Below are 15098 nucleotides of genomic sequence, written 5' to 3' on the forward strand. Positions count from 1 at the left end.
ATCGCTATTGGAAGTCGATATCAGAGTCAAGTTAGTTGTAGAGAATGTTCACTTCAAATCAAAAATTTAACACACACACTGCACACACACATAAACTGTTGCTCTAAACTCTAATACTCAACACAGTTTTTGACGATTTCACTCTTATAGAATAGACATATATATGTACATGTTATAATTTATGAATAAATGCATTATCACAAATACTAATTAAAGCATATTTTATTGATATTGCAAGCAATCAGTGAAGTCTACTGTAACTTTAGTGTTCCTGAATCATTTATTCAGATAGGCTACACTAGAAAAGTTATAATTTCTACAATTATTATGAATCTATTTTATGCAAAGCCTATGCCCGCAAATAATTTAAGATAGTTATAAAATGAAGGAAATCTCTAAGTAAGTACCTAATGTCTTAGCCATGCTTGGTCACGAGCTTGCTGTAATGGCTAATTCGATTTCCGGACAATTATATTAAGTTGAGAGGCACAGAAGCCTACTAAAAAAAATAACGAATAAACCACGTGCCTTGTGCCCCATCATGGGGTCACTGAACTCCTCTTAAAAGGCAGGACCGATTTGAATGAACTTTTTTATGCGTTTGGTTGGCGCCCTGGATGGTTTAGATTCACAAATCAGCCCAGTAGATGGTGCTGCAGTCGGTTTCTAAGTTATTTATCAGAAACATCTGGTATATATATATATAAACCTTCTGTGCATGTGTTCGTAATTATACGCCTAAACGGCAGGTTTTGATAACTTTTTTGTGTCTTCAAGTGGAGTCGAGAATGATTTATAATTGTTTTTTTGTATGTTAGACGTGTGTACAGGAAAACGTCTATTGGATCCGCTAGTATAATAAAATCTTGTAAATGGTTCGTTCTAACAAAAGTAGCTATTTGCATCTTTGGAATGTAATATTAAATTTTAAAATGTCTATGATGACTATGTTGGATCTTCGCTCTCTACGTCTGCTGGCTTGGTCTGTCCTATGCCAAAGTCTCTAAGCGCATCCTCAATATGTTTTACCTTAAAAAATCAAATACACATTAAAACTCATGAATGTAACATTATGTAATAGAATTCAAACAAACATGACTATAAATAGATAGTTTGTCATTAACATGGTGTGTTTCACAAGGATTCGTTAAATAATATCAGTGGCGCTACAACCTATTTAGGTCTGGGCCTCAGATTTCTGTATCTGTTTCACGATCATTGTTAATCTAATTGGCAGTAGGTGGTCAGCCTCCTGTGCCTGACGCACGCCAAGGAATCCTCACGATGTTTTCCTTAGAAAGAAATTCAAATGGTGCACAGCCGGGGATCGAACCTTCGACCTCAGGGATGACCTCACGCTGAAGTCACTTGGCCAACACTGCTCTAGGATTTCTTACAGGGACAAGGATTCTTTAGCGTACAATAAAAACTATCGAATACAGTAATAAACGCGTTACTCAGTAGTTAATGTATTGTGAAAATGTTAACACTCAAGAAATAAATATGGGTTATCTTTTATATTATATTTATAAATTAGTAATTTATTGTGAACAACGTACGTATAGTGTATACTATACACCGAAATTCAAAGCGTTAGAGATATCCCTAACAAAAACACCAGACATGGAGTAATACTGACTCTGAAAACGTGACTCAATCACACAAAACATATTTTCAGACTTAACTTATGATGTAGGCTCACCTGGCTTGCGTCTGGATCTGTCCCCGGGTGCGTGTACTTGTGTAGAAAATGACAAGTGCCGGGAATGTCCTTTGGGAAGGAATTCGGGAGACACGACCTGTCTCGCGGCTCCATCTCGAAACCCGGGAACTTGATTAGCCACCTGCGAATAATTAGATTTACTGTGAAATGCTTAACCCAAGAGGCACGTTTTGGCGTTTATTTAACAATGTTAAGTTAACAAAACTTCCTTAAATTGACAAATAAAAATGTAATAAATTCAGACTGCATATCTGTATTTTCATTGCGAGTCTGCCACTAGTTTTGAAGTCGACATGTTGCTACGCCTAGCCGAAAAACAAAAGTCAAAAGTCATAGATAAAGCCAAGTGCAGTTCGCAACAAGGCTCGCAAGTGCGTTGCCGGCCTTTTCTCTTCTTGAAAGACCCTAAGTCGAATTGGTTCGAAAATACTTCAGTGGGCAGCTAGTTCCACATAGTGGCGGTGCGCGGCAAAAACTGCCTTGAGAAACCCTCAATTGTGGAACGACGGACGTCGAGGTGTTACGGATGGTGCTTTGTATTCTGCCTTGACGTCAATGCAAAATACAAAAATGTCTTGCCTTTTAAGTCTTAAGCTTTTACAGTACATTATCTCATACCATTCTAACTTTAACATAAAGATAAACATTTGGTGTATCATCATGTTTCCTAATAAGTAGTCAATGTTCGCTTGTCATTAAACAATATTTTTTTATTATATGAGAATGAAATGATCGCTTTTATGCGTTTCTTTCAAACAACGTTAAGTTTGTAGACATAAATAATAGATCTCAGTAGCTTCCGCCCGTAATTAGACCGCGTAGTTTTCTGAATTTTACACCTAAAGTTCCCACAAGAAGGCATACATCGGTAAAATCCGAACAAAAATCCACTTTAGGTAGTTCATTTAATAAATAAGGATTTACGGAGAAATCAAATCATATTGGGCATTATTATTCAAAACGCGTCTAAACCAATATTCACAGAGCATCATCTTTTCACACACAAAGTATGAACACAAAAAATCGAGCCCCTTTCCCCATAATACTATTTGAATCAATGTTCAAAAGTATGAGTTATGATCCGATAAGGTAATGGAATAGGCCGAGAACTTTCACGTATTTTCTAAGTTTCGGGACGTATATTGTTAGTTTTTGGGACATAAGGGTATGTAACAAAAACTTGGGAATATAAGGGTTTTTATCAATAAATTGAAGGCATTCGAGATTGTACAATGAACCACCTGTTCTATATAACCTTAAACGTTCTTTTATAATCGTTCTTCACTTAGTATAAGTAAATTATAATAAATAAGGCTTCTAGCTATAATCATATTAGTTTATTAAGATTAACAATGTCATTAGTCAATAAATATTTTGTGGATTAATTCGAAATGATGAAAAGGAGAATCAAACATTAAATAATAATTAAATTGCTAATTATATTCAAGAGATTGAATTGGTTTTTATGAACTAATTATTAATGTTCAACGGTATCAGTTAAAATGCTAATTAGCCCGTGAACTGCAATTTTCTTTGATTATTAGCTTTGGTATTAGGTATGTATTCGCTTTCCGTGTTTGATACCTGTTGTAAGTTTTAGATGTATGAAAAGCCGATTTCCTCACGTGACTTTAATATAATATCATTATAGCAAGTGTTCATTGCCGTCATAGTAGATGTAAAGAAAATAAAACACCATATCGATATATTAAAATAATATACTTAAAAAAATAAAATTACAAAAAAGCCGTATTGTACAGCCAAATAAAGAATGCGTAAAGTTTATGGTTGGGATTACGATGGTTATAAAAACTAATGGAACGATCAAATTTATTATTATAGTGCCCTATGAAATAAATATAAAATTATCGTATAATGTCAAGTATTCGATATGGCTATCTCTCATCTCTTAGGAGATATTTGCTTTTGCGGCAACGATTGGAAATAATCATATGTTATATGAAGGGTAAGTAGGTCGCCAATTTTTTAAATGGAGTTGTTAAGTACGATTATTGTTAAATGAAAATGAAACAAGATTCGTTTAATGTTGAAAAATCTATCTTTTAATCAATTTATTCGCAAAATATAAGTTTCAGTTGAAGTATTTTTAATCCAAAACATTTACCCTATTATAAAACTGTTTCCCGAACTAGCTAAACAATATGTGTAGCTTATGTTAATTATAAAAAGTATTGAAATATAATTTTAGTTACACATTTCATTCACTCACTTACACACTCACATGCACCCACACATTCACTCATGCACTCAGAAGTATTGAAAACAGTTGACAAAAAAATAGATATAATTTTTATGGAATTTACTGTTTAAGTTCGGAAGAGCTGGAAACCCTGACACAGGTATTTATTACTGAAAAGGGTTCCCAAATCTTCCACATTATAATGAATTGTTTATAAAGAATAAACACATTTTTTTTATAATTTTAATTTACAACTATAGTGAATTTTTTAGAGGGTTTTTGCCTCGTAAACTTCCATACTGTACATAATTAAAATAGTGCTTACTCGTAAGTTGTAGGGCTGACATTTATCATCAACGGTTCGGAGCCAGACTCGAACTTGTTTGCCAACGTCACGTTGTGCCCGAAGAGACAGTACTTCAGCATAGTTTTACCCACCACACCAGCGAGTACTGTGCCCGTGTGGAGGCCTATGCGCATCTAAAAGAATTAAAACCATTACAGAATTACATAATGAATTTATTACATAAATTGATGTTCTCGTGATTTATTTTTATTTAGTTAATATTAACGATTTTTAAAAATTTATAATTGAGCGTCTAGTGATTTTAAATCTTGGCTGGAGAATTGTTAATACAATATGTAAAGAAGTCAATTAAATATAGAATTTATACATTACGGCAAAATTACGTAGTTTTATGTGAGATCGTCAAGTTTAAAAAAGGAATTTATAGATCACATAAATTATAAATAAACCATATATATATACACACATATATCTATCTATATTTGTGTATACTAGAATGGAAAAAAATTCTATGTATTTTATACATTTTATTATAGTCCTTTTTATCAAGTACAACAAGTGCGTTGTTGTAAGGGTAATATTTAATACGAAATTTAGCTCTTAGCTCCAGTTAGAAGAGTTGCTAAGTCTCGTTTTTGACAGGCGTGTCAACACGCCATTAAAAAATAATTACCTTAATAGGATTTCCCTCGTGTGTAAAGTGCTGTGCGCAAGTTTCCACCATACGTAACGCCATCCAAGCAATCTGCGGCGCATGAGTGTCTATTTTCCGATGTAGTCCGCTAGCAACACAATATGCATCGCCAATAGTCTCCACCTATTATGTATAACAAATAAAATTATATTTATTTAAAAAAAAAACATGTCAACGCTCAGTACACTGATACATTGGTTCAAGAAAAATAAAATACAAGATTTAATGAGACATACACGAAGAGATAAAAACATATAAAAAAAGGAAAGTTGACTTCAAAGTGTGAGGGGAGCAACTATGGATATCCAGACCTAGCTCATTTATCAGAATGCTAACCCTATATACAGGTATATATACATCACGACATTAGTTAAATCTTTTTTGAGAGCCTCGTGGATTTAGCTAAGTATAGGCTTATATCATGCACCTGATTCGACCGGAACGCAAATTATAAATATTAAAGAATTGGCAGTTTTTTCTCGGCGATGTTGGACCATAACGAAAGATGACCTTTACAAGACAAAAACAATGAAATAATTTTTTGGCATTTACTAATCATTAACCATGTTCTATTGTGCTTTCTTGCCAGTATTTATTTATTTCCTTATTTCCTATTTTTACAGTAACATAATACTATTACAACATAAAACTTATCAATAAAAAAATTAACTAAAACAAAATAAAAAACGAAATACCTAAACCATTTTATAATAATAAAAACTAATTATAAATAATGCAATTCTTGTGAATTCAGCCAGAGTGCAAATATATCCGTCACACATGCAATAATATTCAGGGTGCGCAAGACACGCGTGAGAAGAATGTTTGTTTGTTTTATTCTAATTGCTTTAACAATTGCTGTTGTATATTTCAATATTATCATTGTTCATGAAAGTACATAAGTATGCTGTATCGTATCGGTCAGTCAATTTAATATATAAATCAAATTTGCAACCCTCTGAGGATCTTCGCAATAATCTAACCATGAAACCTTGTTTAACAAGCGATAGAGCTGGGTTAAAACACGTAATTAACTCTGACTTCAGTTTAAACTTCCATAAGTTGAACCTAACTTGGACAGAATCTTGTATCGTGGTTTAATTACCGCCTAACAATATGTGTATGGCAATGTATTTTAGAGATATTATATATATATTGATTAATTAATTAATTTATTTATTCACACTACGTTGCACAAAAAAAACACACAAATAACACAATAATATGTACATCAAAATTATAAGGGATGCGGGCGACCTTATCGCTAACAAGCAACCTCTTCCAGGCAACCCTAATGAGGGAAAAACTAACAAAAGAAATATTATGAGTAAAGTGCAAGAAGAGCATAACCAAATGTTATATAAAAAAATTATAGAACCTTAATCTAAAGTAATAAAAAAAAATAAAAAAAATATTTAGAAAATTAACAGTAGCAATAACAAAATATGGTTAAAGAACCATCTCAAAACCAAAATAAACTCTTTAGTCTCAGTAAGAAACTGGATATCTAGCCTAACTCTTAGTTATTTGTTAACCTAAAATTTTAACGAAAATTTAAGAAAATTGTTAAATACATTAAAATCCGTAGTCAATTTAAATATTTGCCGGTGAAACTCGATTTTCTACTTCACATAAAACAATCTACGAAAGCTATACCAGGCTTTTGCATCCTGTCACGTACGCCATTCTTACGTTAACAAGATTCATTATCTATCATGCGTTATCGTGTAATATAGTCTATATTTCTTGACGTCATAATTAAGTTGTCAATGTCAAATTTAAAAAAGGTATAATGGATGACATATGACATAAAAATCATTTATAGAATTCGACTTTTGAATAGTATATGGATTATTATAATTGTATTTAATCAATTCATTGATTGCTTTTGAATCATAAAACTAATTAATTTGTCTTAGAATACAAGCGTGTGTATCTAGTGTCTATGCATCTGTCAAATCCAAGTAGGAGCACGTTTCATAGATAAGATATCTGTCAAAGTTTTGGTAGTTGACGTAGTTTCCCCTTAAACTTGTCTTTGCCTCATAATTAATTATATAAATTAGATAATAGATATAATTGTGACTTACAATTTAATCACTTATTTTCTATATATTTCTTACCTTATAAACATCCAGAACTTCGCAGAATATATCAAACACGCTGTATAAGTCCTCGAGCATATCTATTACCATCATGGGCGTGGCTGTAGCGCATATTGAGGTGAAGCCGACAATGTCACTGAACAGCATTGTGACATCATCATGACTTTTTGCCTCTATCGCCTCACCTAAAAATACACAGAAGATATTATTTTGAAATATATTTATTTTAATTTAATTATGAATAATCTCTATCAAAACATTTATTTATTTTTATTTATTTATTTATTTATTTATTTATAACAACACTCCTGCCCTAACAGGCGAACCCAAATTGACAAGAGTGAACAAAAGCTTACAGACGAAACAAAAAAAGCAAAAACAAAATCAATCAGGAAAAACAAAATTACATTTAAGAATCGATAAAGTAGATAGTATAATTCTTATTGTATCTAAAAACATTAACATCGTAACATTACGTGATTGGATAAGTAATACTGAAATATGTCAGCAGTGTGGGTTTAAATAAAAATTAATGACAAAGATACCAAAGAAAATGATTGAGTGGTTTTGGCCATGTAGAACGGATCCATCAGGTGGGGTAATGGGTAGGCCTTGTGGTACATTCTTGAACCAGATCCCCCCTAGTACTAGATATGGGACAAGTTAAAAATTGTAGAGAAAAGTAAGAGCATGTACAGTGAATGTCTTGAAAGTGGATGAGGCGAGAGGGGTCAGGACCGTAGCAAGTGATGATCGGTGATCACTGCCTACCCCTTCGGGATAAAGGCGTGATGATATCAATAAAAAAAATAAGTCAGTTCATCGCGTCTATCTATCAGTTCGCGATAAACTCAAAAGTATTCCAACGGAATTGATAACAGTTTTCACCAAAATCTAGAATTATTTATGAGGAAGGTATAAAAAGCCAGGGACGGACGGTCGCTAGTTTCATCTAGCATTAGCACTTCGTTGCAGAAATATAATACAAAATACATAATTAAATGAAAAGGAGGGCAACTGGCGGCCTTATCGCTTTCGAGTGATCTCTTCTGACATATAGTCATTTTTTTTATTTAAAACTAATGGAGAAAAACAAAGCAATTAAAACTTATGTTAACAATAATTATTAGGTAAAATTTAAAAAATACAAAAAAGGACACATGAAAAAAAAGTGCATATTAATCACGATAATGTTAAATCAGTTTCACATCACTTAGTAAGAAATCACTTAGAGATACGATGTGGACAGGTAATGTTTGTACCTACAGTAAAGATTTAATGGAAGCTTGAGAAGAGATTTGTTTCTCTTTACTTCTCAGTAAAACGAGCCGATTCCTACTGTACACACGTGTGTACAGTGTGTGTACGTACACAGTAACGAATCATCTTTGACAGTTAATTGTCGAGCGCAGGTGTTAACTAACAAATTAATTACTTTGGCAAATATGAATTATTGTGGGTTATTAATAAAACGTGTGGGTGTAATTGGTAATATAAGGCTTTACCGATATGAAAAACATGTGGTTAAATGGTTAATAGGTCGGGCTTATCCATCCTGCTTATTACTGCTATATTATATTAGTAAAATGTTTATAACCAAAAAACATTTGTTTTATATTTGAACGCTTATTCTTTAAAGATCGACCAGATTAAATTTAGTTTGACTTTCGACAATGAAATATATAGAAAAGCAAAAAATGAGATAGATGAAAAATTAGTTTCTATTTTGTTTTAGTTATTTTTTAGTCTTTTTTGCTAGTTAAAAATGTATGTGTGTGAAATTTGTGATGTCATATTTTCTTGTATATTTTAAGCATACACGTTGTTTTAGGACTTATAAATAAACAAGAAACGCACGTAGGTACGACCTAGTATATATAACTCTCTCCATAGTAGATTATCATTTAAAAACATCAAATACACCACTACTCTTAATACTCGTCGAGCGAGAAATTATTTAAAAAAGTCTATTAAGTATGAGGGTGTGCAATTATTTCACCAATTACGCTCTAAAATTCGTAATATTAGCGTGTTTAATCAATTCAAAAGGGCATTAAATATACATATAAGAATGAGCTTAGTAGACTAAAATTGGGATAGCTGACGGCGACGCGTATCTATATATTTATCTTAATATATATATTTCTTGTGTGCGTGTGTATGTGACTGAACTCCTCCTAAACGACTGGACCAATTTTGATGAAATTTTTTGTGTGTCTTCAAGGGGATCTGGGAATGGTTTAGATTCACAAATCAGCCCACCAGATGTTAAGGGTAGTCCACCGCTAAATTTTTATTTTTATTTTTTAGACAAAATTTTTAATTTCTATTTTTTTATGATACAGCATTAAAAAATACATACAACCCCTAACTTTCACCCCTCTACGATCAACCCCTATTTTTTTATTATAAATGATATACATGGCGAAACGACGTTTGCCGGATCAGCTAGTATTATATTAAGTTTCTCATGTCAATAAAAATATATTTTTTGTAATGAGAAATAAAGTTCTTTAAACATAATATATGTCTACTTAAAGACATTTTATATCCTAGCCTATAACCATGGTATTATTATTAATAAACATTCTACAATATAGACTTTCCCCCTTATTCATAAAAAACTAAATGACTCTTTTGTCCTTACCTGTCAAATTGTGTATAAGCAGTGATGAAAAGAGACAGAAAACTACGCTTACCAAGCCAAAGTCTCTTCGCGATGTGTGGTGGAAATATAAGATGTAAAAGACTGACATTCTTTTCTCTCTCCTTCGCAACGGATTTGCTTAGTTCTACTATTGAGTTCTTCAATTTATCCATTCTTTTACGAAGTCCGTCCTGTCGAAAAAAGATTTTTAAAAATGGAAGTCAAAAATTACGTAAGTAATTTATACGTAAACTTATTTTATTATTTAGAATTTAAATTTTAAACATATACTAAAAAATAATGATGAAAGCTCCGGACCTTAGTTGAAGCCAGGATTTTAATATAATTAGTGTTCCTTATTAGGTATAATCAACTCGCAGATATAACCTTCAAGAATAAAACTCTAGTAAGATTAAAGCTAATTATAAAAGCTAATTTCGTATTAAGGTTAAAACATTTTATTTGAAAGAACATAATTGAGATATAGTTCATCAAGTTTCCAAATAATTAACGAGAGTGGATAATAAGAAAATCGCTAATTAAAAACGTCCCCTGAGAACATAAATGTTTTATCGTTTCCAAGAAAACCGACTTGAACGGAATTAATTTAAACACAATTATGACATTGTGTCAAGACAACATACTTTTATACCCATAGAGATAATTTCATTAATTGTTTTATGGCAATCTCAGAGATGCTAAACAAGTAGGAGTAGTATACAATTTCTTGAGCGGGCGACTCACAACATTCATAACCGACATGTCTTAGATCCAAAAAGGTATAGTCTTATACCAGTTTTACATTCTGCCGTAGTGAGCAGTGAAGTGGGCAAGACGAGTGTGTAAACGCGATACTTTAATACATATATAGCGTTTACACACTCGTCACGTGTTTTAAATTGTAGCATATGAGGAAATAATGAACGTATCTACAACGTTGTGGTGCGTTGGAACGTGCGTGCTCGATAACGTATGTTCTGTCACGTTTATTTATTTGTCAACTGACACAAGAGTGATGAGCACAAATTATTCAATATATATACAGTTTGTTCGCTTGAAAAATTTAATTAATAAGCTATATATAGTTGAAAAATGTTTGTAACTCCATTTAATTCTTCCAAAACTTCATACATAAATATAAATCTATCTCACTCTTATTGAACGTATATGAAAATCGTACTTTTTTTTATGGCTCTGGCACGGTTTGTGCATTAGCCAGCGTCAAGTATAAGATTTTTATAATTCGTGCTTTTGCCTTAGAAATTCGACCATGTCCTCCATGTACGGTTTTAGGCACTCGCCCGGTACCGCACAACCCTCCCAAAGGCCGAGAACAAATTTAAAGTAAATTAAAACTTGCCCTCGAACCGGGAATCGAACCCGGTACCCCTCACCTAGCTGCCACTTAATAAGACCGCTAGGCTATGAGGCTCCCGAAAATCGTACTTATCTATATTTTAAACCATCACAGACTACTAGAAATTCCGATGAACACAGATAATAAATTGAAACTGTCACCAACCTGCGCCCTAGTCTGTTCGCTGACTAAGATCACGTCCCTTGTGGCGTCGTGTAATGGAATGTCGGATATAAATAAACCCCTGCCAGTGAGACCTTCGAGTCCATCGAGAAAGGGTGACCCGACGAAAAGTAAGGAATCCGACTCGGGGCAAAAAACCATCTGTCCCTTTAATTCGAGGCCCTGCGAAATAAAGCTTGTTAGGCATTTTCCTTATAGTATAAATACAAAGACATGTTATTGCGGGTAGTTAATACAGTTCTTATATTAAATGTTTTAAGTACATACACTTTTATTACACACAAAAAATCTTTATATATTTTGTATTAAAAATGCATTAGTACCTAATCTATAGGCAATATTTAAAAAAAAGTGCGTGCGTACAAGGTACAAACAAGTGAAACTTCTTTGGCAAACTAATTTTTAAGTCTTGTTCATATTTATACAAATCTGAAAATTTCCGAGACTTGGAGGGGAAAATGAAGATATGTTAGGAATTTAATGAATTTAATTGTCATTAAAATATTGAAAAGTGTCGAAAAGTAATACAATTTATAAATTTAATTTTTTGAATTTATTTCATCGATAATATTTAAAACACATGGCATTTTAATTTACAATTCGTCATTTGAGATTTCAATAAATTATTTTTCATAAAATATAAAATATTAGTATTTCATAAATTCTCTTTAATTTACGAAATTTTAATTATAAAAATAGATTTTTTTATAAGGTAATTTGCCCTTCTCACTCTCTCTCAATCGCTCTCTCCCTTTTCTTCGACAAAATCGCTGCACATCTTCGTGACGTATCAGTAAAAATTTTACCCTCATGCGCCTAAAGAAGTTTCACTTCAATGAATGTTTAGGTAAGCATCCAATATGGAAATGGCAAATCCGATAAAAAGTACCAATATCTTAATAATAATTTAATATAAGGTCTCTCTTACCAATATTGGATTATTACAACTTTTGTTCGAAATACAATATTCAATAACACGAGTCAAAGAAAATAAATTCCAACCTAAAAACCAATAACAACACGCTTTTGTTTTCAATAAATTTAACAAGATAAATGACGCCAGTGACGTGACCACACTGACAGTTCACCACAGTTTCATAATGAGATATGACAACTGTCAAATGCATGGCTTGACATTTCCTTTGAAATCCCCAACATGTCACATAACCTGTTACCCCGAAGATTAGTGCTATTTGATGTATTATTAAGCAAGTCTTAGCTCCCATGTGAGTTGTTGTTTATTAATATAAACAAAGATATTGTAATAATGCCTTACGCTTTGGGATGTATATCATAATATATAGTAAACCCTATTGTGGTAATTATTTGAAATAAGAATACCTGTCGATATAAGTAATCCTGTCCACTAGCCGAATTATAATTAATCCACGAATAAATAAGGTACCTACTCGTAAGGCCTAAGACGTACTAAATCGTGTATTTAATCCTAAATACAGATATGAACATATGTAGAAGCTCAAGGTAAAACAGTGGTTTTAATGACAATAGATCATAATGGTAGGGGAGCCCACGATGCTAAATGGGGATTTACTCGAGCGTCGTAGAGACCTATTGGGATGCAAAGCTTAGATGATAAGAAGAAAAAATTTTTATATCATATATACCTTTTCATCGGTGGGGGAAGCGGCTATAGATTGTTAAATATGTAAAAAAAAACTGTTGCATGGACATCCTCGAGCGCGTCAGATATTGATAGCATCAATGCCCTACGTATTTATAATAATGTACGTATGTTAATCTGATCGTTTGCATGATGCGGGTGGTTGTATTTAAGGGTTGAAAATGAAAAAAAAATAAAAATTATCGAGCGCGTCAGATTTTCTAAGGGAGTGTTAAGTGCACCAAAAAAAAGCTCTCATTCTCTAATCTGACGATTTCGATGGGACGCAAACCCACGGCCATTTTCATAATTTGCAAAAAAAAATCGCAATTTTGAAATACTCAAGCGCGTCAGATTAAGATATATGTGGTTCATCTTTATGTTCTAAACGTACTGTCTCATAATCTGACGATTATCTAGAGGGATTCGCCTGATCTGACAATTTTTTTTTAGAAAAACGGTTCACCTAAAGAGCCATCCCTGCAACTTCACGCTAATTCCATTCCTGGGCGCTTAAAATTGATATTTTGAGCTCGCTGAGTTCAAAGAAATAACATTTCTATACATTTGAGCTCTCCCAGCTCGAAAGTCTGATAGAAGTTTCATAGAACACTATTTTTGGAATTTTCAAACCGCAATAACTTTTGAATGGATCAAGCAATTTTCACGCGGTTGGCGGCATTCGACGCAGTTATCATCATCATAAGTAATTTTGCAATTTTAATTGATCGATCCACAAATTTGGAGTAATCCCGAAAAAACACTTTTTCGGGTTTCTTTCGTTCACGATATCTCTCGAACTAATCAACCGCTTTTGACCAGCTTGGTGGCGATCGACGTGGTTTTTCAAGCTCAAAGGCGGATTAGTTTTTGAAGTTGATCGATAAAGAAACCACTTAGAAAAAAAATATTTCTTATTTTTTTAAGATTTTTCAAAATTTCTCAAAATCTATCGGTCCGAATCGGTTCAAATTCACAGGAAATGTAATTTTGAGGGAAATATTTAGAACGCCGTTTAGTAGGATCCGATCGGTTTAAGGAAATGTAGGCATCACGCAGCTGCACGCATTTAACTTTATCGACAAATTTTTGTTATTTCGGCTTGCGGAAATCGTCAGATTATATATTTTTCATTATTATAATTCAAGAATATTCTATATATAATTCCTTCAAAATAAAAAAAAAATTAGCTACGCTCGAGAAAGTCGAGATGACGTTTTTTTTTTACAACTTTGTTGCCCTCCCCTTTTTTCCGTCACTCTCAAATTGTCAGATTAGTGGAATATACACTTTTTAGGATGTAATTAACTCACCCTACCTTAATCTGACGCGCTCGGGGATTTCTGATGGTCAATTTTTTTTTACTAATCTGATCCTGTCTCCTTCACGGGCGGCCTTATATATGGGCCTCATATTTTGTGGAGGTACTTAACCGGGTACAAGGTATCCCCCTATATATTAATCTGCCGCGCTTTAGTAAATCCCGAAATCCCCTCTTGGGCTCCCCTACCATAAGTATATCTCGCTATTAAATAAAATGATTAACTTTATTATTGACTATTTACGTGAGTATAATACTTGAACAATAGGAAGTACATATTAATTAACTTATAGAAAATACACTTTATCAGATGAAAATACTTTTAACTATGAATAACAATTACAATTCAGAAATATTCAGCTGACAATAAATCATTAGTTTATTACGCTATTAAATTAAATTATATCATAAATACGTATTAAATGTTAATTAACAAGAATATTTTATAGAAAATTCACCCTATTGGTTGAAAACGCTGAATTTAGAAATATAAACCTGTTCAGTTTCACTTGATTCCCAAAATTTAATATATTGCCAGATTTATTTTATGATTTAAAATTTTCAACTAATGCCGAACACTGATCCCACTTAAGATCCGTGCATTTTTATATAATACAGAAAATGTGGTAAGGATCCTTTTATGGAGACCACTCAAGATAAAGTTGGGATTGAGTACGACCCTTGTAACGATGTGTACAAACAACAGTAATCTAACTCACTTCAACTAAAAGTGCCATAATGATTTCATCTCAACTGCAAAGTTCTTTTACTGTGTAGCGATATATTTTGTGTGACGTAAAACTTTAATTATAAGTGTTTAAGAAACGGCAACTCGAAAAATGATTTTTTATAGTATAGGAGGGCAAACGGCCTACGGGACGCTCAAAAAGGACGGTCATGGACACCCATTTTGATGGGTACGTTGCCGGCCTTTGAATGG

General features: G+C 32.7%; 1 protein-coding gene across 1 annotated transcript in view; it reads right to left on the reverse strand.

The window, feature by feature from the left end:
• Positions 1-638: 638 nt before the first annotated feature.
• LOC125051858 (head-specific guanylate cyclase) overlaps positions 639-15098 on the reverse strand; it is an 85906-nt gene continuing 71446 nt past the window's right edge. The window contains exons 9-15 of the mRNA XM_047652451.1: positions 11199-11378; positions 9729-9867; positions 7048-7214; positions 4904-5047; positions 4249-4403; positions 1703-1844; positions 639-1029 (exon numbers count right to left, since the gene is read on the reverse strand). Of these exons, the coding sequence (XP_047508407.1) occupies positions 946-1029; positions 1703-1844; positions 4249-4403; positions 4904-5047; positions 7048-7214; positions 9729-9867; positions 11199-11378 (1011 nt within the window). The 3' untranslated portion in view covers positions 639-945. The remainder of the gene's footprint in view (positions 1030-1702; positions 1845-4248; positions 4404-4903; positions 5048-7047; positions 7215-9728; positions 9868-11198; positions 11379-15098) is intronic.

Source organism: Pieris napi, chromosome 8 (genome assembly GCF_905475465.1).
Source record: "Pieris napi chromosome 8, ilPieNapi1.2, whole genome shotgun sequence".
In the NCBI taxonomy this organism is placed as follows: Eukaryota; Metazoa; Arthropoda; class Insecta; order Lepidoptera; family Pieridae; genus Pieris; species Pieris napi.